The sequence below is a fragment of the Maylandia zebra genome, linkage group LG2 (assembly GCF_041146795.1).
Source record: "Maylandia zebra isolate NMK-2024a linkage group LG2, Mzebra_GT3a, whole genome shotgun sequence".
Taxonomy (NCBI): domain Eukaryota; kingdom Metazoa; phylum Chordata; class Actinopteri; order Cichliformes; family Cichlidae; genus Maylandia; species Maylandia zebra.
In genome coordinates this window covers 37,650,771-37,673,494 of record NC_135168.1, presented here as the reverse complement: position 1 = coordinate 37,673,494, position 22,724 = coordinate 37,650,771, and the positions used below count along the sequence as shown (strand labels likewise).

General features: G+C 42.3%; 1 protein-coding gene across 4 annotated transcripts; it reads left to right on the top strand.

The window, feature by feature from the left end:
* Positions 1-2,766: 2,766 nt before the first annotated feature.
* sh3rf2 (SH3 domain containing ring finger 2) lies at positions 2,767-22,330 on the top strand. 4 transcript variants are annotated; one of them, XM_076892160.1, is made up of 12 exons: positions 2,768-3,061; positions 3,161-3,263; positions 3,404-3,838; positions 5,903-6,184; positions 8,133-8,228; positions 9,259-9,642; positions 19,850-19,971; positions 20,121-20,291; positions 20,524-20,798; positions 20,891-21,150; positions 21,316-21,617; positions 21,739-22,330. In XM_076892160.1, the coding sequence occupies exons 3-12, from the start codon at positions 3,473-3,475 to the stop codon at positions 21,917-21,919; spliced, it is 2,439 nt and encodes an 812-aa protein (XP_076748275.1). In that variant the 5' UTR covers positions 2,768-3,061; positions 3,161-3,263; positions 3,404-3,472; the 3' UTR covers positions 21,920-22,330. The 4 variants fall into 4 exon arrangements, with proteins under 4 accessions (XP_004541010.2, XP_076748275.1, XP_004541008.2 ...); XM_004540953.6 differs by lacking the exon at positions 3,161-3,263 and having other exon boundaries at positions 2,767-3,061; positions 21,316-21,613; positions 21,739-21,902; XM_004540951.6 differs by lacking the exon at positions 3,161-3,263.
* Positions 22,331-22,724: the final 394 nt, after the last annotated feature.

Here is a 22,724-nt window from a genome sequence, read left to right as displayed (position 1 = left end):
GCTGTTATTGGCTTAGAGCTTAAAATCCCGCCAGCATCACCCGATTTGCGCTTCTGTTAAGTTTAAGACGCGAACACAAAGGTGGGGTGCAGGGTAGAGTCACATGACCCAGAGAGCGCGGCTGATACATACCGCCTGCAGCCTGAGAAGCAAGAAAGTCGTAAATAGCCTGTGTCCCATGTGAGTAATGTATGGAGGGCCATGACAGGCTGAGAAAACAGCCAAAGGGGGTCATTAATGACAGAAGTAGCTGGGATGTCACTCAGGGATATCAATAGTGTATTTGTTGTGTCCCCTGCATGTACAAAATATAACACAAGAGAATATTTCATTGATGAAATGCTGTAGGATATCTAAAATTTCCACCTTAATAACGGCTTCAGACTAAGTCAAAAACTATTTGTGTAGTTCCCAGCAGAATGAGTGCATGTTCATTTCAAAAATAAAGCAAAACATCCCTGAGCAGAGCCTCGTTTTGACAGTGACTGAAACAATGTCAGAGCAGCAGTAATAAGCCATAGGTAGGAGAGCAACTTAGTGCGCTACCCAGAAGTAAGAAAAGAGGTTGTTTCATTTATTTATCAAATGTAAAATATTTATAGGATTCAATTTGCTGGTAGAGGAAGACCAGGCAGAAGTTGCTTTGCAGATGGATGTTAAAAATAAAAATTTAAAAATTAAAAAAAAAACATCTGGTGGAGGGCTGCCTGCTGTTCTGCATACATTTGCAACCTAAATTACATTTCTGGGCTTTCAAGCAGTCACGGCTGAGTCAGTCCCAGACCGAGAGTGACAATGCACTGCGGGCCAAAAACATCTCACTCTTTTGTCAGCTGGACTTTCTCTCTCAGACAACTGAAGGGAGTACCTGAATAAAAGAAGGAGGATGTGTCTGTGTGCCATACACAGAAACGCAGACTCGGAAAAAACTACAGATATTCTGGTTGAGCCAGTCTGACTGGAGTACTGTGTTTTTCCTCCAAACACAGCCGGCGGCCTCATCTCACATCTCACGTTACTCCGTGGGAAAAAGAGCCGGTTCCCGCCCTGTCCGTGGATCTTTCATTAAAGAATGGAAAAACAGCAAAAAATAAGTCATCAAATCAGCACCTGAGAACTGCTGCAGCTAAGAGAGCCACTAGGTTTGGAGTGGAGGATTAGTTCCCCTCTGAAAGGAAGAAGTTGATTATGTGGCTGTGACGCACCTAAAGTGCTGTTCGATTTGTGGCTAATCCTCACCGAACTGCTGCGCGAGGATTACGCAGTTTTACCGTTGCCTTGTTTCGAGTGAAACTGCTGAAACACATCCTCGTGCATTTGGAAGTACATCTGCACATGTACCACACCGAAATGATCAAACACAGCGGCAGACAGAGGAGGAGAAAGAGGCCTGAAAGAGAGAAACAAAAAAAGAAGTCGAGGGGGTGAAGGCAATGCTGAGGCAGATCACACTCAATGAGTTAGCAGCGCTCTCTGAACAAGACAGCTTTTTAAATAAAACATGAAAGCTGGAGAAGAAGTCACTATATACAGCAACTCGTGGCAAGCCATGATATTCTGAGAGACAGGGCAGCCAGCTCAGAGCTGTCCCCGGGGGAGATCCTTCAACTCTCCATCAGATAGACTATATATCAGAACCATCAGACATGATCCCCACTCCTGCAACATGCAAGGCTCCACAGTGGAGGCCAGACTGATCGTCGGCTGTAAGGAGCTGATAAGCACTTATGTACTGACTCCCTCTGAACAACTAAACAAACACACTCCCTTCTCCATCTTTCAAAAGATTACAGGAGATCAATCACTCACACGCGAGAGTGTTACAGTCATCAGGAGGTTACGTTTCAGTCCAGTAAGGAAAAAAAGACCTAAAAATAAACTAAAATCAAGTGCAGTTCGGCCCCCCTCGTGTCTACACTTATGAGGTTCTTAGGAGGAAGGCCCTGTATCAACACTGAGGTGAGCATGTAAATAAGCCATGGCTAATCTCTCCCCCTCACTTTCTCCTCTTCTCTCTCTCTCTGTAAAAGCCATATGTACATTTTTAGAATTCCCCGAGTTCTGCTGACGTGAGGAAAGAGATGAAAGATTCATGTTTGTTTAAAAAATTCAAACTGATGTCCTGAACTTTCAGTACACAGCCCACACTGGTGAATTATTTAACACTTTGGTGCAAGAAAGGGAATTTGGGGTTTGGGCGGTGCTGCTGTAATCCGAGCAACAATTAAAAGTCGTGCGACATGTTAACTGTGAACTGCTTTAAATGCCTTTTGGCAAAATTGTGGTGGAGGAAAGGAGTGCCGGTGAATGTCAGGTATGCTTGATATTCCCTTTACTCAATTCAAACTGATGTGCACTGCTGTGGGGCTTTATAAACTGCTGCGGAGTGCGGTGAGTGTATGCACCAGCAGAGGGAGCCAAAGTCACACGACTGCGCTGTAAATGATGCCCAAAATTCCCCGTTTCATACATGTTTTAATCAATAAAGATGGGCATGCTCAGACGGTTCATTTGAAGGGAAAAATAATTAAAAGCTTCAATGTCTGCCATGTTTAATTTTAGTGTTTTTAAGGATTTGTTTGAGACTATGCAAAACATATACAGTTAAAAATAAATATATAAATAAATAAATGTTTTTTTTAAATGTAGGAATTGCAAAAAGCATTTGTCTTACAGGAGATTTGATTTTAAACGTCCATTTTAATCCTTTGCATGACATCACCTTGAAATATTCCGTGTCATTACCCTGAACGGTGTAGCCGAGCTGATCAGCTGTAAAGGGTTAAACTTAGTCAAGACACTGAAACCCGAGACAGTTCCTGATGGATGCGCCCGAAGGCGGCTGGGACATTTTAAGGAGTTTGTTTTGAGTAGAATTCTACCAGGTGCGTTTCTTTTTAAATGTCGTCGTGATATTTGGCACGGGTTTAAGGTAAAGCTGATGCGCCCTTTGTGCCCCGTGCTCGGCGCACCGCGTCTCGACGACGGCGGGGAAGAAGTTGCGCATTTCCAAATAGTCGAAGTTTATGGATTGTCCCTCTGATTGGCAGGAAGCAAACGTGTAAGTACCACGTGTGTGCTTTTTTGTTCTTTGAGGGTTTTTCTTGTAAACAAATATAGAAGAACTGTGTTATTTCCTGGTTCTGTCCTACCTGTGGAGTCAGGTGAGCCGACATGACACCTGTGTAAAGCACCGCGGGCGAGCAGCTGCGCGTGGGGCGCTCTATTAGGTTGTAGTTCGACCTTATCAAAGCTGTCTGGAGGTATGTGGTGGGACATGGAGTTCTACTGGCTGTCATGTGCGAGGACATTGGTCACTCGTGTTGTAACTGCTTCACTGTGTTTTGGCAGTAACTTATTTCACTACATCAGCTTTTCATTCCTTTCTGTGTTTCTGTCTCAGAATGGTGGATTATAGTGTTTCCGATGTACCAGAAGTCCTATTCTCAAACAGTTTTAAACAAGTTTTAAAATGGAGGAGCTGGCTCTAATGGCCTTGCTGGAGTGCCCTCTGTGTCTGGAGAAGCTGGATGCGTCAGCCAAGGTCCTTCCCTGTCAGCACACTTTCTGCCTGCCCTGCCTGCAGAGGCACGAGGCTGACCAGTACCAGCTATTTTGCCCTGAGTGCCGCGCTCCTGTCCCGGCCAGGACCGCAGAGGAGCTGCCGACAAACCTCCTGCTGGTGCGGCTCCTGGAGGGGCTCAACGGTCCCTCGGGCCCCAGCAAGAACACACAGAAATCCCGCTATGCAGTGCCCGTGTCCCGGGAGAGCTTAACAGCCAGGGACGATAAACAGTACCAGGAAAGTTCAAACAGAGAGAAGCAGGGGAACAATGAGGTGAGTAAGGCCTCAGCCCAGTCATCTACAGCTATATGAGAAACAAAGTGGAACTGTAAAAACTAATATGTGAAACCCAAACTCAAGTGTTGCACATCACTACTGACAAGTATAGTTATTTGTTATTAACACTACACTACACTATACGGGCTGAAGGGTTTTACACAGTAGTAAAAATGCAAGTGTTTGCCCTTTCACTTGTACTACCTAACCTTTGAACTTTGGGGATTTTTAATATGATGGAATATCAATCTTGGATGTAGATAAGATCCTTTAAGCAAACTATAGAAAATACTATAATTATCAAGTGATGGGGGAAAAACAGATAGCACTTTATGCCGTTAATCTATAGAAGTGCTGCTGAGTGATACACCCACACGCATGCAGGGCAACAGGAGGGAAAAACCAACCAGATGATAATATGTGTGTCAACTCCATGGAGAGCTGTGGTTTACTGCTCGGTTATATTTCCAACAGTAGCTAAGCGATATTTTTCGACTAATCTCCATACATCTGAAAGTTTGTGGCTCATGCAAAACAGAGTACTTCATATTCCTAGCATTCTGGTGTTTATATATTAAAAATAAAGCGTTTAAAGAAGAAAACATATTTCTACTTAAAGCAATGCCCCTGAGGGGACAAATGATGGGCATTCTTAGGAAGGTGGGCCAAGCCGTAGAACAAGTTGGGGAAAAAATGTTCTATATGCCAGAAAGTGAAGTAAAGTGCACATGAATACAGCTAGCTCCATAAGCATTTTTTGACAATTATACACTTTTTGCCCCCTGCACATCACCACAGTGGATCTGAAATCAAACAATCATCATGTGACTAAAGTTCAGACTTTTAGCTGAAAAGTCAGTGAAATTAATCAGTTAATGCAATGCTTTTGTAAAACCCTTTTAATTAATGCTGAAAGTCTGCTGTTTTCTGTGGTGGTGGTGGTGATGGTGGTGGTGGTAAAGTTAGAAAATCTGTGTTTTCCCACTTTATGAACCCAATTGGACCTCCAACTTTGGCTCTCTGGCAGTGATGCAGGCTTTTGGGTGCCACCAGAAAAATTGGACGACAGTTTTATTTGTGTGCAAAATGAAAAACAAAAAACAAATTCAGCATGCAGATTTAGAGATTGCCATAGGCAGAAGAAGATGATGAAGAGGGAATTATACAAAGCCCAGTGAACTGACTATTTCTTATGCATTTTTTTTTTTTAAATTAGTATTATATGCATCTCTGCAAAAACTTTACAGTCCACAAATCTGCGTTCTCACATGTGCGAGCTAAACAAGAAGAGTTCAGTATTCTACTTGAAACCTGATTTGAGTTCAGTCACAGTTCAGAAAGCTGAGCCTGTTTCGTTAAACCGAGTTAGTGATCATTTTGGCTTCTTCCGAATGCTGTCATGGATACAGTATGTGTCAGTCTGATTAACTGTAACCCGATGCTACGATGATTGGCCGTAAAGTGGATGTAAACACTTTATCTACAGACTTGATACAAAATCCCTAAACCATCAATTTAAATTGCACATATGACATTTTCCACTGGTAATAATCAGTGAAGCTCAGGGTGTAGCCTGCATTTAGTTACGGAAATCACGAGGAGACTTGTGAAATTGTTACTTTAAGTATGACTTGAAGTCCATATTAATCAGATTTTGTGCCCTCTCAGGCAGCGTAATCGCTTTTGTGCCGTTTTCGAAAAACTCCAAACTGAAGTGTAAACTTGATACAATCTTGAAAGGGGGGAAAAAAGAAAAAAGAAAGGATGTGTCATATAAAAGTCATCTTCATATCTCAGTGGTGCATCAGTGCCGGTTCAGCGCAAAATTGTTTTGTCATCCCACAATCTAACTCGTATTACAAGATGAAGCACAAATTAAATGCAGAGTGTTTCTGTAGCACCTCACACCAACTGTCGCTTATTTTCTTAAAATGTGTCATAGCCGGGGATTTTTACAGATGAAATTGCAGAGTGTGGGATCTTTAAAATCTTACATTATGTAAGAAATCTTAATTATTTCAACATAAAGAAGCTGAAATTTGACTTTCTTCCACACTTTAGGCTGCTCACAGAGCATCAGTGTATAGCCACAGAGGTGATCTGTCAGGAGAGCTGTTCCTCTCGGCTGGTAACGCTATCACACCAAAACACAAAGGGGATGACAACTGGCACGCCGGCGACAGTAGCAGTGCGTCTGTCAGTGCTCAGCAGGTCGTCAGCCAGACACCTCAGCTGCAGCCCCTCCAGCAGCTCCAAGCACCAGCTCTGTGCAGAGCACTGTGTGACTTTAAACCAGAAGAAATGAATCTGGAAGACAGCAGATATTTTCTCAGCTTCCTCAAGGTGAGCCACTCAGACTGCTGAGTTAGTGCAGCAGGGCAATATAGTGTTCATGGGGTAATTGTGTGTGCACAGTTTTAAACCTTTTAAATAGCATCGGTTTTACTTCAGTGAACCTCTAGAGTGAAAAAGTATAAAGGTTCCTCTGCAAGAAATATGCTACAAGCCTCGTTTTTAGAAATTCAGTTATCGCACATGCACTGAAGTTTACAGACCACCATGGCGGTACAAATGGACCAAACTTCACATATTTATTGTGGCTAAAAAGCACCTGTATTTTATTTCTTTATGATTTCAGTAAGCTCCCCAGTAATGTGAAAAAGACAGTTTTCAAAGGGGTCTGTGCAGTCGGTAATGCTTCCATAGAATTAAGGGCCAGATTTACTAAACAGGGCAAAGTAGCGTTTGAGCTCAATCCCCAGACAGCGCTGATAGGTGTTTGCTATTTTCTAAACACAGGCACAGTTGATTCATTTCAATATCAACTGGTAAAAATGAGACATGCTTTAAATATCTGCAGAATTAGCAGTAAATTGTGTGTCGCAAATATCAGTAAATGTTTTTGTGCTTGATTTAAATATTCTCCTTCTTACGTTTTGCACCTTATGAGGTCACCTTGCGACACATGTTTAACAGCGTCAGTCGCAAATCTGTTACTGCGCTCTCCCTGTAAACACCTTTTTTACACCAAAACCCAGTTTATGGAGCAACATATTAGTAAATCTGGTCCAGAGAGTGTAAGCAGCAGCCATTTGCTGATAGTCAAATGCTCTTTATTCATTGATAGTCTGATATATTCAGGTGTGTGTTTAACAGAAAGTCCTTTCCAGGACTTTACACCCAAGGGAAACAACTAAAAAAAAAAAAAAAACCCAAGAGCTAAATCTCAGACTCCACAATGCAATTAGGAAAAGACTGAACAAGTTAGGCTTGTTTGGTAGGGTTGCCAGAAGAACCCTACCAAACAGTTGAGGTTTGCAAAGTTGCTTCTGAACAAAGCGTAAGACTTTATGCTTTGTTCAGTGACCAGTGTGCGGATGTTTGGTCATAATGCACAGGACCATGTTTGGAAACCAAACACAACATATCAACACCTCATACCAGCTGTCAAGATGATGGTGGAGAGGTAATGTGAGGCCATGTGGCTGACAGCTAAAGCTTGGCTGAAAATGGGACAGTACAGCAGCAAATCTACAACAGAGTAACTGAAGCTGTGCATGAACAAAAAGTGGACCAAAACTCCTCCACAATGATCTGAGACACCGATAAAGTCATACGGTCATAGTTTTAGCTGCTGGTTTGACTACTTGCTTCGGTTTAGATTTCATAGATGCATAAAGGACAGATCTGTCAGTTAGCTAGGATGTTAGAAGCCTTTCAACTGGTGTATTGACTTATCTTCTGTCATGGCAGGGAAACAGCAGTTTTGAATTGATGCTTAACCCCTTGAACTTAATCCTGCTTTCTTTTATATTAAACCTGTGTTTGTAGCAATCTGTGAATACAAAGAGCGCAGGAAGTCCCCAGCAAAGACTGCTACATAAGGATCACCGCTTTTATTCTTTTCACTGTTTTCAGAGACTGAAAACTGAGACTTGTGGAAACGGAGGCTCAGACCTCCATTGCAGCAGTTCTTACTTACCCTGGATTTCTGAGGCAGTTATATAAGGGCCTGGGTACTTTTGTGCCCTCCATTAAAACGCCCTCGACCGAGCCTCTTTTGTTTCTCAATCTAGGTGGTCAAATGTTGTTGTTTTTTTTTAAGAGGCTGGCCACAGAAAAGGACAAGGCCTGCAGACACAAAGGGAGCTTATGTCACATGTTCGTGGAGAAACACAGAGTTTCCGAGCTGAGTGCTCAGTCTCTGGGGCAAGCGCACTCTGTTAAATCCATCTTGTGTCCCGTCTTGTGTGTGGTTTTCAGTCTGTTATTTATTTTGTGCTTCATACAGGGAGACATTCTTACTTTCATCAGGCGGGTGGATGAAAACTGGATCGAGGCCAAGCTGGGGGAGAAAGTGGGATTCTGCCCTGAGCAGTTTACAGAGGTGAGTTTCTTTTCTTCCTTGGATGTGAGTTGTGACCTTTTCAGCGCGATCGAGGTCGACACCTGCCGTTAGCCACTTTTCTCCGGTAGTGTAATCAATTGAACTGCAGATGTTGTCGCCGGATGCCATTAATTCCAGGTCACTGCCGGGACGCTAACTTGCTTTTCATTCAAATCTCTGATTTGTCAGTAAATGTCACTCCTGCTCTGTAAAGTGCTGAGGCAGAAAGCTAATCTGCGAAGCCCTGCTGTGTCTGCAGCTGCTCATTAGTTTGTGACTATGTGGCTTACTCAGGGTTGCGGGGCTTGCTTAGCTGGCTGACTGTCATTTGTTTTCCTCTGCACTTTCTGCCTCCAGGAATTAACTTCACCCATGCTGGAGGGGGGCTGTGTTTGTTCATTCAGTCGCTGGGGTCAATGCCTCATTCACTTCCTGTTTACTTTCCTAACTTGTCATCTGCTTTGCTGTGATTTCCTCACTAATATACCCCCTCTTCTTATTAGTCCTCTCTTTAATGCATGCATACTTTTATCTCCCACTCACCCATGTCTTCTCCTCGAGCCCTGCTTCAGTGATGCTCTTTATCTTTCTCCTTTCCACTTTCCTCCTCTCCTTTCTGTGCCAGCCTCTTCCTGTGTCGTGCAGCCAGGCGTAAAGACACAGTAATGCTTTCTCTGCTTGGGTGGCATAACAGCACATCACTGTGGAGAGTGAAAGCATTAACCCTGCCAATGCCTGTCTGCCTGCCTGTCTGTCTGCGCGGCTCATTTCTCAGCAGTATCCAACCCTGCCTGGCTTATTGGCTGGTACTTCTCACGCTCTCTGCTGCCTGCCTGTCCAACAAGTTGTAGGGGTGAGTCTAGCGGTGATAAGTGGGTGTATTTAGACAGATTTTTAGCTGGTCAGCAGGAGCAGAGGTTGGCAGGCGCAGGTTAGAGCAAGTTTGAGAGGAATTGTTTTTCTTGACTGAGGATTTTCCTGTGTTACGTTTCTTACTGTGGTTCGTTTTTATGCATTCATCCTATTCCAGCCAAACTCTGTGGCTGCCAAACTGCTGAAGGGAAAGAGTCGGAGGGGGGGGGATCTAGCAGAATTTCACCATCAGACTTCGAGCGGGGGCAAAGACAAGGCCACTGACGCATCCAGTAGGACTGCCCATTACGGAGTCCCTCAAGCCCCGGCTAAGACGCCCGTCATCAGCACGTTGCCCCTCTCCAACCAACGGAAACAGCCCGTAGCCGGAGGAAGCAACTTTTATCAGACAGGAGACAACAACAACACCTTCAACAGCTACAACCGTCAGGGTCAGACGCAGCGCCTCTCTGTGCCCACTACCACCCGGGGCCACTCTCATTCTTCCAGAGTGAACTCTCAGCGAAGACGCCACTCTGATTCGCACAGACACCTGTTACAAGTGAGTCACATAACTCTCTTATTATTTATTTATTCTTTTCTCCACCTCTGCTCTAATCTTTTAATTAAAGCTGGGTTTGGCTTTGCTCGCAGTGATTTGCTATAACCGAAAACATGCTGTTGGCAAAAAGGTGAAATGGTTTTATGTGCGATAATAAGAGGTGTTTATTTGAGTCACTGATCAAGTTGGCCTCTGGTTAAGGGAGGGAACCGTGACACTGTAAGCTGCAGGAATGAGTGAGAAAGAGATCGCCCTTGTGATTAAGTGGTTCTCATTAAGACGAGACACATGTGGGAAAGGGAAACAAAAGAAGTGAGGAGTGGAGGTGAGTGGACCGTAACTTTTGAGAGGTCTTTAATCACGAGTCCTGGGACAAAAGCCAGGATTTCCCGTCTGAGATGAATTATAGTTCCACAGGGTGGGTTTTCTTTTTTTCTCTCTTCATCTCAGGGACATGTGGTTTGTGATGTTGTGCGAGTTTGAATCCTCACAGGGAGAACTGTCAAGCAGGAGAGAAAAGAGGAAATCTCTTCTGATTTGATGGGATTGTTAAAATGACTCATTAACTTATTTTTTTTTTAACTCTGAGGGAGCACAGAAGAAAGCAGGTCAATTTTACTGTCTAAATTAATTATTACCTCTAGAAGACTAGAAGTCATTAACAGTCTTGAAACTGAAGATTTTTGCTGTTTCATTGTTTAGTGAGGCTGGAGTTTGGGAATGTTAGTGTTTCAGGCTATTGGGTTCATAGCTTTTCCGGCACTAACATGATATCTGCTGCATACTTTATGAAGAATGTGTAGCAATATCAGGGCGAGGCATGATTGGTAAACATGTCCCTGCACATAGCTTTAACCAAGACAAGAAGAGTTAATTTCTGAGAAAGCTTGTGATAAAACTTACTCGGGAAATGACCCAAAAGCTCCTATAAATCATTAGCACGTTGGAGTAAATAACCGGACATAGTGCTGTTATTTCACATTAGAAAACAGCGGTGATGTGGCACCAAGTCACGGGGCCTAAGAGTACAGTGCTGGCATGAAAGCCTCTGGAAGGCTTAATAATGTAACGCGCTGCCAAATTCCCTGCCCTTCAGAATAGCGATTTCCTTTGATTCCTTTCAAACGTCTCGGCTCTGCCCTGCAATTACACATGTCAGAGCGCAGAAATGCTCAACCTCATGCAGGTTGGAGAGAAACAGGAGAGGAAGGGAGGCGGAGGGGAACGATAAGAAATGAGGAAACGGGGCAGTACGGCAGGAAGAGGAAAAGCTGAGCGTCCGAGAAAATGGTATGGAGCGAGGGAGAGAAACGCGACACATTTTCAGGCTGCGAAAACAAAAAACGCATGAAGTGGGAAGAAGGAGGAGGAAAAAATGAGAAATAGACGTGGAGAGTGGGAGGCTCAGAGAGTCCCTCAGTGTGTCTGCTTATCGCTCTCATGCTGATGATGATGATGAGTCACTAGTGAAGTTGCTTACATAACAGACCCCTCTCCCTCTCTGCCCTTCCTTCAAACTCCTTCCTCTTCACTAAGCAGGTAACGCTCCCTTTCACATCAGCGAGCCTGTAATGGCAGACGAGCCACACACTCCCCCTTTTTAAGGGAGCGGAGGGGCCGTGTCCCTGAAGCTGAGGCTGAGCTCTCCAGTGACCTAGACGGCATGTTTGTGCTATTCTTGGTGCCGCTTCCCATCGGCTCTTACCTCTGACTCTCGCCTGTTTCTTTTTTTTTTATTTTGCAGCTTCCCTCCCACTGTGGATGAAATAATGCATATTAGTGTGAATATCTGCACAGTTATGTAAGAGCAAACTTTAGGATTAATTTGAAAAAAAAGTTCACTCCCCTATCATACTTCACCAGAATATCTGACATCATTGTAATTGTTATCAGTGGTTATGCAGTCACCCTGCAAAGTGACTGCATAAAAGAGCAGAAATAATTAGGCTGAGTTATTTATACGGCAGTTTTCAAGTGCAGAGTCACAAAGTGCTTCCGAAAACAGAAAAAATAGATTTAAAAGTAAAAACAAGATAAGTGGCAGACGGTTCTCTTCAAATCTCAAGCTTAATCGGAGATGGAAGACCGAAGATAGACAGATAAAAGTTTAGGTAAACGCAGATCAGAAGAGCTTTGAGGCTTTGTGTTTGAGTACGACTGCAGTTGATCTGTAATCTAGTTCACTGTTTGACTGTGCAGAGGTACAAAACAGGAAACCTGAATTAAATTCAGATTTTGATTAGTCACACGTGATGGATTGTAGGTGACCTGGTCAAAAGCTTAGTGGCATTTTAGGCAAAGTAGATTGTTAAGCTAATGCAGCAAGGAGGGTATTACCTTAGTTTAGATGAAGTTACATGAAAGTATGAATTAATTATTTTAAATCTTCATTTTGACATAAATGTGTTTTAGCTTCTTACATTTACAGCTTTGCTTCTACTGTTATTATTCATTCAAGGAAATGAAGAGGATCTGAATATACTGGGTGGGCCATTTATATGGATACACCGTAATAACATGGGAATGGTTGGTGATATTAAAGTTCTGTTTGTGGCACATTAGCATATGTGAGGGGGCAAACTCAAGATGGGTGGTGACCATGTTGGCCATTTAGAAGTCGGCCATCTTGGATACAACTTTTGTTTTTTCAATAGGAAGAGGGTCATGTGACACATCAAACTTATTGGTAATGTCACAAGAAAAACAATGGTGTGCTTGGTTTCAACGTAACTTTATTCTTTCATGAGTTATTTACAAGTTTTGACCACTTATAAAAGGTGTTCAATGTGCTGCCCATTGTGTTGGATTGTCAATGCAACCCTCTTGTCCCACTCTTCACACACTGATAGCAACACCGCAGGAGAAATGCCAGCACAGGCATCCAGTATCCGTAGTTTCAGGTGCTGCACATCTCGTATCTTCACACCATAGACAACTGCCTTCAGATGACCCCAAAGATAAAAGTCTAAGGGGGTCAGATCGGGAGACCTTGGGGGCCATTCAACTGGCCCACGACGACCAATCCACTTTCCAGGAAACTGTTCATCTAGGAATGCTCGGACCTGGCACCCATAATGTGGTGGTGCACCCTCTTGCTGGAAAAACTCAGGGAACGTGCCAGCTTCAGTGCATAAAGAGGGAAACACATCATCATGTAGCAATTTCAAATATCCAGTGGCTTTGAGGTTTCCATTGATGAAGAATGGACCCACTATCGTTGTACCCCATATACCACACCAAACCATCACTTTTGTTGTTCCAACAGTCTTGGAGGGATCCATCCAATGTGGGTTAGTGTCAGACCAATAGCGATGGTTTTGTTTGTAACTTCACCATTTACATAAAAGTTTGCCTCATCACTGAACAAAATTTTCTGCGTGAACTGAGGGTCCTGTTCCAATTTTTGTTTTGACCATTCTGCAAATTCTGTGCACCGATCTGGGTCATCCTCGCTGAGATGCTGCAGTAGTTGGAGTTTGTAAGGGTGCCATTTGTGAGTAACTAATATCCACCGAAGGGATATTTGACTAATGCCACTCTCCAGTGACATGCGGCGAGTGCTACGCTGTGGGCTCTTGCTGAATGAAGCTAGGACAGCCACTGATGTTTCTTCATTAGTGACAGTTTTCTTGCGTCCACATTTTAGCAAATCCAACACTGAACCAGTTTCACGAAACTTGGCAAGCAGTTTGCTGACTGTAGCATGGGAGATGGGTCGTCTCGTAGGGTGTCTTGCATTGAAATCTGCTGCAATGACCCGGTTACTGCGTTCACCAGATATCAACACAATTTCGATCCGCTCCTCACGTGTTAACCTCTTTGACATGTCAATGGCTGTGAACAAAGAGAAACTTGTAAATAACTCATGAAAGAATAAAGTTACCTTGAAACCAAGCACACCATTGTTTTTCTTGTGACATTACCAATAAGTTTGATGTGTCACATGGCCCTCTTCCTATTGAAAAAAACAAAAGTTGTATCCAAGATGGCCAACTTCTAAATGTCCACCATGGTCACCACCCATCTTGAGGAGTTTGCCCCCTCACATATACTAATGTGCCACAAACAGGACTTTAGTATCACCAACCATTCCCATGTTATTACGGTGTATCCATATAAATGGCCCACCCTGTACATTTAAAAATAACCATAAGTTTATTTTTGAGTACAACACTTATTTTCATTGACACATGGGTTATGTATAACAATGTCGACAAGATACTGATAGACAGGGAGGTCAGTTTTTTTTTTTTTTGTTTGTTTGTTTTGTTTTTTTAAGCACTGACAAATTTTGAAATCAGATCCCATTTTAAATCTCCCACCTTTGTTTGTATATAAATAAGAACGAAATTTAAAGGACAACGTGGTTCCATTAAAACATGAGATAGTCAGCCGTTGTTCTGAGAAACCGTTCTACTTTCACAAATCGTCCTACCCGTATTATAATTTGATGGTGACTTCTGACTAATCCAAACCATAACCCTAACCATAAGAAATATTGGCAATGGGTTAAAAAAAAATGAAGTAAATGTGGGTTTTGTGTTGTACACATGTGCAGAAACAATGGGTAGGATGGCTTGTGAGTTAGGATGGATTCCCAGAACACCGTGTCAGACCCCTTTGAATGCCCTTGCAAATGGAAATTACTGGTGTGGACACTGCGTCCAGTGTCACAACACTAGTAAAACTACATACTTTTTTCAGTCGCATACCGGGAAAAAAATTTCCGATAAGAAGTGTGACTACATGTGCATTTACTCAAATTATATATAAATGATACATTGCCCTTGTGGTTTTGCACATATCAGCAAAACCACACGGAGAATAAGTTAACAATAAAAGTGCGATTCACCGATGTGACAAAATTATTCAGTAGAAGCACATTTTTTAATGATATGAAACATGATCTCTGCATCTTTATGATTTTGTGACACTGAGCATGTTCCAGTACCTCCAATGGGTGGAAACCATGACTTGTTAGTGAAGAGAAGAGAGGCATTCACCTCGCAGATATTGTCACCTAAAGGACTGAATGATGAACTTGCACTCAATGTTATGTAGTGGCTTCTCCATTATATTATTTTTTTGGGGTGTATGTGGTTTGAATTGTGATGTTTGCATTTCCTAAAAACACTATGCATCACTCAGTTGACTAAAGAATACATGGAGGAGTCCCTAATTGGCTGAATCTCTCTGAATGTGTATATATGTGCAAATGTTTGCATGAACACTTTTTCTCTGTACCTGACGAAGGTTGCACAGACTGACACGTTGCAGTTGAATAAAAAAAATAATGGTAAGCGGGACAGTGTGGGGAAGTTATACTATTTTTCTCCACAAAGTTTTTTTTTTTTCCCCTCTTTTCACTCGTCATTGATTTTTCCCTTTTTTTTTTTTCTTTCTTTTTTTTTTTTTAGCTTAAAAAAACCAAAGCATTAATTGGTTACTAAAGAGGGAGACTAGTCAATAATATAAATCATCCTCACCCTCTAACTGGCTGTTTGAAATTCAGCTTACTCGTCCCTCTGCACAGCTAATTTATGTTGTCTGATTGGAGTTTTCATTAAACACATCCAGGGTGGAGACATAAGCTTAAAAACTGAACTCGAATAAAATCCCGAACCTGTAAAGTGATTGAAAGCTAGTGAGTACACTAGGGTGGGGGACAAAAGCTGCGTTCAAGGTTATTCTTCTTTTCACCCAATTGAAAAACTTTTCCATAACCATAAACATGTAAGAGAACATATCCATGATAATGAGTTGACAGGGTTTATACTTCCCAACATGTCATACATATAAACTTCATAAACAAACACTCGAAATAAAATCCAAAGACCAATAAATCAATCAAATCTATCAATCAAATGAGGTTTGAAATCAGTCTGCACAGATCTTATGTCTTCACATGTTTAAACAACAGTTCTATGTCTCTTTAAATTAATTATAAATTGCAGTTGTTTCGAATCTCATTTTGGCCTCATTAATCATTTTTAGCAGGAAAAAAATAGACTTGAATAGTGCAATTTTAACAAATAAAATGTTAATATTGAAAATGACGCAGAAGACGTAACACGTAACAACGTCACACATCTGAGCTGGTTGGATGAGGGAAAAGCCTCGTGCCTTCTATCATGCCCTTGGCGGGGGGGTTGCAGTGAGTGGAGAGCAACCTCAGAAAAGTGCAGCTGCAAGTGATCCCGCGAGGTAATTCCTGATGATGTCGGCATGATGCCACGGTGACTCGAGATCAAGCTGGATAGAAGTCAAACGTGTCATGTGCTGTTTGGTGGTTTTTTGATTCTGTGCAGGCCTAGCACCTTTTGATCACAGTTAAACATCATGTAATATCCGCTAACCAGCTTCAGCTTGACTAGAAGTCTTATCCATAATAACTGAAAAGACCTGTCCGGTCAGAGCTTTTGTGAATGTTTTCACCTCATATCATAATTTTTAGACACACATTATGACGTGGTGTTGGTAGTGTTTGCTTTTGTGACGGTAAAATGATCATTTCAGAAGATACAGGTTGCAGATATAACAAAAAGCCTTTTTTAATATAATAAAATTTATTGTTTTTAAGGGCTCCAGAAGTCATTTCCTCATTATTCTTACAAAGTGACCTGGAGTTCAGGTATTTCCATAGTAACAACACTATTTGAAGGCAGAGTAGTTCTTTTCCACAACATGGCAATAAAATGTAATAAAATGTGCTTTTTGTTAAGACAAGGCTGATGACTTTACTGACGTTATTTCACAAAGTCACACAGTAGCTCATACTTACTTTGGATGGTCATGGGATTAAAGCTCGTTATCAAAATCCCCGTCAAAAATATGAACGTGATTTCTACGTCTGCAACCTCACTGATGAACTATTTACATTTATTCATTATAATATTTCACAAGAGCTCATTAATTTATTTAGTTTTACACTTTTTGGGCATCCATACAAACTGTCTCACTTCATGTGAGGTCAAAGGATGTTGGCAAAAAGCTGCAGATTAATATCCTGTTAAATTAATGCGTGTGTTTGTGCTAGCAGGATTCAGACTGTAGGAGCAAGCCAACCTTTCACTCTAAATAAGACTTTATTTTCTGCCTGACTAATATCAGAGTTAGTTTCTCTGTGTAAGTATCCTTCAATATCCTTTAGCCGCTGCAGCTGCTGGGTCAGTGCACCTGGCCATAGCGTGACTGCAGTATAAATAAAGCCGGCTCTTTGTGGCTAAAATAAAAACCTAAGAATAGAAATAGGACACAAAGTCATGAAAGAGATGAATAATTTAAGACATTAAGTTATTCTTTGTTGTCAGTGCTTTGCATCTTTTTTTTTTTTTTGTCCAAATATAATGTATACTGCTTCTTCATTCATTTAAAAACATGGTTGTTTTCTTTATGACAGAGATGCTCATTCGTGGCCTCTCACATATGATGGAAGTCTGTCGTGTCCTCAGGAATCGGTGCACGCAACCTTACTTTTACACTTTTTACTTCTGCCTCACAGCGCTGCCTTTAAAAAAGCGAGACTGCGGTTACAGTGCTGGATGCGTCTGTCAGATGCATCTTTCTTTGTGCTGTTGAGTTACAGAGTGTGAGAGCACTGCAACATCCAGCCGCATACTGTAATAGCAGGAACTCTGAGCCCAAAGGCTATCGTTAAAGCTTCGAGCAGCAGTTTAGTGGTGGTGCTGTAAATACAAGCAGGAATCAGCAGAGAAGATGGGCGCAGCAATGTTATTTCTGCATCTTTGTTTTAAGTAAGAAAGACTAATGTGTTTGATTAAAGGGGAAAAAAAGCAGCACACAGGCCAGGCTTTATAAAGGTTAACCTAACACACCTTATTTGAGTCTTGTTTGACTCACATCCTGCTGATTTCATCACTGTAAAATATTCTTTGCTCTAAGCTTTAAGTAGACAAGCTTTGATCTGTAAAGATACACTGCAAAAGAAGTCTGTTTACATTTTTCAAAGTATGACTAAGAATTTCAGAGGAAAATCCAATGAATCATTTCTTATGTGCAAACGTGTGACAGATTAAAAGAGAAACTTAAAGAAATGAGGAGAAATGTAGAGACTGAATGCGCTGCATTCTTGGAATGAACCAATTGTGAAATTCTGGCAACATACCAAAGTCATGAATGATTTAGCTTTTAATCACACTGTCTTTGAACACTTGGCACAAACTGATTTGACGTAAGAGATAAACATCCACCACTGATACGCCAAATGTCAACTTATTTGCCAATGTCTGGGCAAATGAGTTGAAATTTAGTTAACATAGCCGGCGTATTGGTGTATTAGATACAAACCAGCAATTTACTATACACAACAACAGGTAAATTAGTGTTAGGAGTGTCAGCTTGCAGAAAGAGAGTAGCAGCTTGGCTGCCAGTCGGACTCCTGTTGTGTACTCAAGTTTTGTGATGCAGATCTACTTTTTTTCCCCACTTAGTGAAAGGTGCCTGAGTAAAAAGTTCTCAGCTGATAGCCACCTGCTTCCATGCACGCTCTTATATCTTCAGCTTTTTACATCGGTCCCCTGCTGCAGAGCCTTGTGTGTGGTGAGCTATGGCAGCAGGTCTTTGTTAATGCACCTTCACACCCTCTCATCCATGTTACGTAGTGCCCAAAAATGAGGTGTTGGAGGCGTAAAAGTTACATAATACTGCTTTATATTATCAGAAGGCTCACGTGCCATTATGCCTGTCTTAAAGGCATAACAAGCAAAGTGCGTAGGCCGCTGTTTAACAACACAACAACATTTAAACTTCTCCTCCCTGGCTCAACAGGGGAGCGAGCGAAAGAGGGAGCGGTGTTGAGCAGAACAAAGCAGAGATTTAGAAAAATCAAACGTTATTTCCTGATTGCATCGTAGCTGTAACGTTCTAAAGCATGAGAAATAAATGGGCCCACACTTCTGCACAGCCCTGCAGAAAGGCACTACCTTGGAAAATTTTGTGTGAATGCAGCCAACGTGTGTGTGGCCAGTCAAACAAACATGCTGATGTGCACTTCTTGAGTCCATTATTTTATACGTCCATGACGCAGATTAGCAGAGCAGAGAGCTGGAGACAGAAATGTAACCTGGCTGCTATATCCTTATAAACTCTGGCTGTTATTAGTCAGGATTACACGCTGACCACAACAAAATCAGAAGAAATTAAGACAATAGATTCAGAGATCAGGGTCTGTGCAGATAAAAACTCTTTATTCTTTTAAAAGTGTTTGTCTTTGCTTTGATCATGTTACATGTTTGCCATTGTTCATTAAAAAAATCAGCATCCTGAAGTTTTTTTACTGTTAATAAACATTCTAAAATAGAAAATCGAGTAAATTATCCTTCTTCTGATCATTTTACCACATTGTCGACATTAAACTGTTAAGTGAATTAAAATTGCATTCGGTATAGACAGCCATCCCAGCAAGCGGCCCTCTTTGGGGCCTATGTGAGGGGGGTGCTGTGGGCAAACCCACACATCCACAGTATCAGTGTGAAATTTGGCAAAGAGAGGCCCACAGTGGGGCCCATTGTGGGCCTGATCGTACCCACGGTATGCCCACACAGTGTGGGCTGTCCTACTGGGGCCCAGATGTGCTCTGTGGTACATTATTACCAGAATGTTGCTACTTTTAGTGACTTCTTTATCAATAGGGGTCTATTAGAAAATGGAATAGGTCCTGATTTCTTTCACTAATTGACTTCTTTTGCAGTATTTTAATAGGATCAGTTTAACTTCCAAATTGAATCGGTGGTTTTTCAGGCTCATATTTCTGACCGCATAATAGAATAAGGTCTGTCGTTTAAGTATCTCCATAACGGTCACATTTCCCTGTATGATATTTCCTTATTAATGTGCCAACAAACATGCCTATGCGGGCTCACATTGGGTAGGTGTGGGTGAACTGTGGGGCTGTGTTGGCAGGGCAAGCCCACACTTATCCCAAGCAGGCCCCAGTTGGGAGTGCCTAAATGGTGCCGACAGCACTCTAGAATGGACAGCACTTCTATATAATGACCCCATAGGGGTCATTATATAGAATTTCTAGGTTGCCCATAGAAATCCAGCCCCACTGTTTACCCACACTTGCCCACTGTTGGCCCACACTGTTAAGTTTGCTGGGATTGTGATTACGGGATGAATAATAAACGATGTACCATGAGGTGTCCTTTGCTTCCTATATGATAATTTTGAATTTATCCCATTTTAGAGCGAGAAGAAAATGACCAGCGAGACTCCGCCCACCATCTCTATGGCTCTGATGAACCCCCAGATGCCTTCTGCCTCTGCAGATGGCAAAAACTCCTCCACACAGCAGCTCTCCATCAGTGTGTGAGTCACTGTTTTGAAAAGTCATGGTGTGTTAATGGTATTATAATGTATAATGTCACATCTATGAGGTGTGAATAGAATAAGAAACAGTTATATGTGGCCAAAAAAGGGCTGAATAATCTGGATGTATATTGTTTTTGACTTCTCAGGTGTGCTGTCCTCTACTCCTACAAACCACGCCGGCCAGAGGAGCTGGAGCTGAGGAAAGGGGAGATGGTGGGCGTGTACGGAACATTCAAAGAAGGCTGGCTGCGTGGGTTATCGCTGAGAACGGGCAAAGTGGGCATTCTTCCCGGCAACTACGTCACTCCTGTGCTCAGGTGAGAGGTTGCGATCGCTGACCGCAGAAAATGGGAGCTAAATGCTATTTGGGTTCAGATAGTAACATAGTGTGGGCATGAAGATGAGCTATTTTGTACACTTATTTATGAATCAGAAATATAAAGCTGCATGTCACGGCCTGCTGCTGTTTTCTTTGTCATATATAGCAACAATGTGAAAGTAGACATTCATCACTATCACTATACTAATATTTTTGTTCCCAAAATACAGAACCTCGGCCAGACTGCTGGAGACCAAAGCGCCTAATGTGCCCTCGCAGTACAGCACTTTATCTGCAAAGAAACACACAGCTGCCAAGAACCCTACTGTGTTCCTTGCTCTTGATAAGGTGAATGGTGATGGAGCGATATACTCACCAGGACAGATCCCATCTGTGCCAAACGGAGCACACCATGCAATGTCGCCCACTGGGATTGGAAAACCTTCCTTCTACGGGGATTCACAGGGTTGGGAGACTGTAAGGCGCGTTTTTCACCCACACAGAGGCGAGTGTCAAACAACCACACTCTCTTGGCTTGATTGAATTATGCACTTTGTCAGGTATGTGACGATCTTTTTTTTTTTTTTTTTTTTTCAGGCTCAAATCGCACGTCCCACATGGGCAGTTCCCACGTTCCCTCCAACTCGCAGCACTTTGCACAACATCAGGCATCTGGCTACTCGCCTGCTCTGCAGAGGAAGAAGGGCGGCAGCTTTGTATCCAATGCTAACGTACCGCTGGGTTGGATGACTGATCCAGCAGCGCCCTCTTCTGCTGTGTTCATGAAGGACAGGGACAGCACTACCCCTCAGTCAATTCTAGTAAAGCCTGACATGCACAAGACCAGTACAGAGAAGGTAATGCCATTCTTATGAAATCAGTGTCATTAAAGTTGATCTTGCTTTTGCATATATATATATATATATATATATATATATATATATATATATATATATATATATATATATATATTTAAATCACGCTACTATTTGTGTGATTTACAGTTTGTTTTATTTCCATAGCCGGCAAAGTCTGTGCGGTTTGTCACAAATGAAGGCTCCCCTCCCCCAAGACATCGGACCGCCTCTTGGTCGTCAGGAAATCAGGTTCTCTCCAACAGCCGACCCGGGCCCCTTCCTTTAGAAGTGTGGGCCCCATCGCTCACATTGGGAAGGGACGGACCTGGGATTATCCTCAAAGATGGAAAAGGTCCTATTCTCCGGAAGGGGCTTGAAACGGCCATGACAGATTTTTATACTAACCAGAAGCCGACAACCTCACAGCCAACTTTGTCAGCTGTGTCAGCACAGTTCAGCCCAAGTAGGTATGTTGGATTTATGGGTTTGGAGCAGTGATTGATCATACAGTCTTGAAAGTCATTACTGATTTTTTTTTTTCTTCCCCCCCCCCCCCCCCCCCCCCCCCCCCCCCCCCCCCTCCCACAGACACAGAGTTGCCGCGACACATTTAGCCCAAACAGACTCAGAGCTCAGTCTGCTTCAAGGAGAGCTTGTCCTCGTCCACAGACCGCGACCTGATGGGCGGGTTCTCGTTACTCAGGAGAGCAGCGGGCAGACAGGATTTTTCCAGAGCAGTATTCTTCAATCCCTCGAACGCCTCAGCTGACCGTGCATTCCTTCTGTAGTGATGTATATTTCTAAATACCATGTTTTAAAACTGCCAAGTGACTTGATAGACCTGGTGACGCGCCTAGAGCTGCAAAGGTTAATGCTGCCAAACGACAATTGGAAGGTGGAAGGTGTTTATTTTTGTTCTGAGTTAGAGTATGGGTAAATTCTCTGGAAATATTTGTTGCGTCCTTTAATGTCCATGCATGTTTGTTTACACATGTACTATTACAAGATTTTGCACATAAAAAAAAAAACACTTAACGACTGTTCCTCGTTTTATACCCATGTTACACGCATTGTGAGTGCCTTTGTCAAAACCCATGAAGAAAGTATTAACTATATCTGTACATAATTAGAGAAATTATGAGGTGAAATGCCTTTCCGGTAATAAAGTATACTTCCTTGACATCAGTAGTTTCATGTCATCTTTCAGACATAGAACTGACATCAACAATACGAAACAACAGTAGCGTATTGTAGCATGTTACTTTGGTAGTGACCTGTTCTATATGTAAACCTTGCTTTGCAGCCTGGATTTTGACTGCAACTTTCTTGTGGCACACTAGTTCAGTTCAGTTCAACTATATTCATGTACTACTAATTCATAACAGTCATCTGTTCATAAGGTAAAAACCTTTCAATATTAAAGAGAGAAACCCACTGGTGCTCTGTAAGCAAGAACTTTCCAAGACTGAGGAGATTTTAAAAACACCCTTTAAGCCCAGAGGAATCTCTGCAGGTGTAGAACAGGGATTCATGTTACATTGTGGGCCACATACAGCCCACTTTAATTTTAAGTG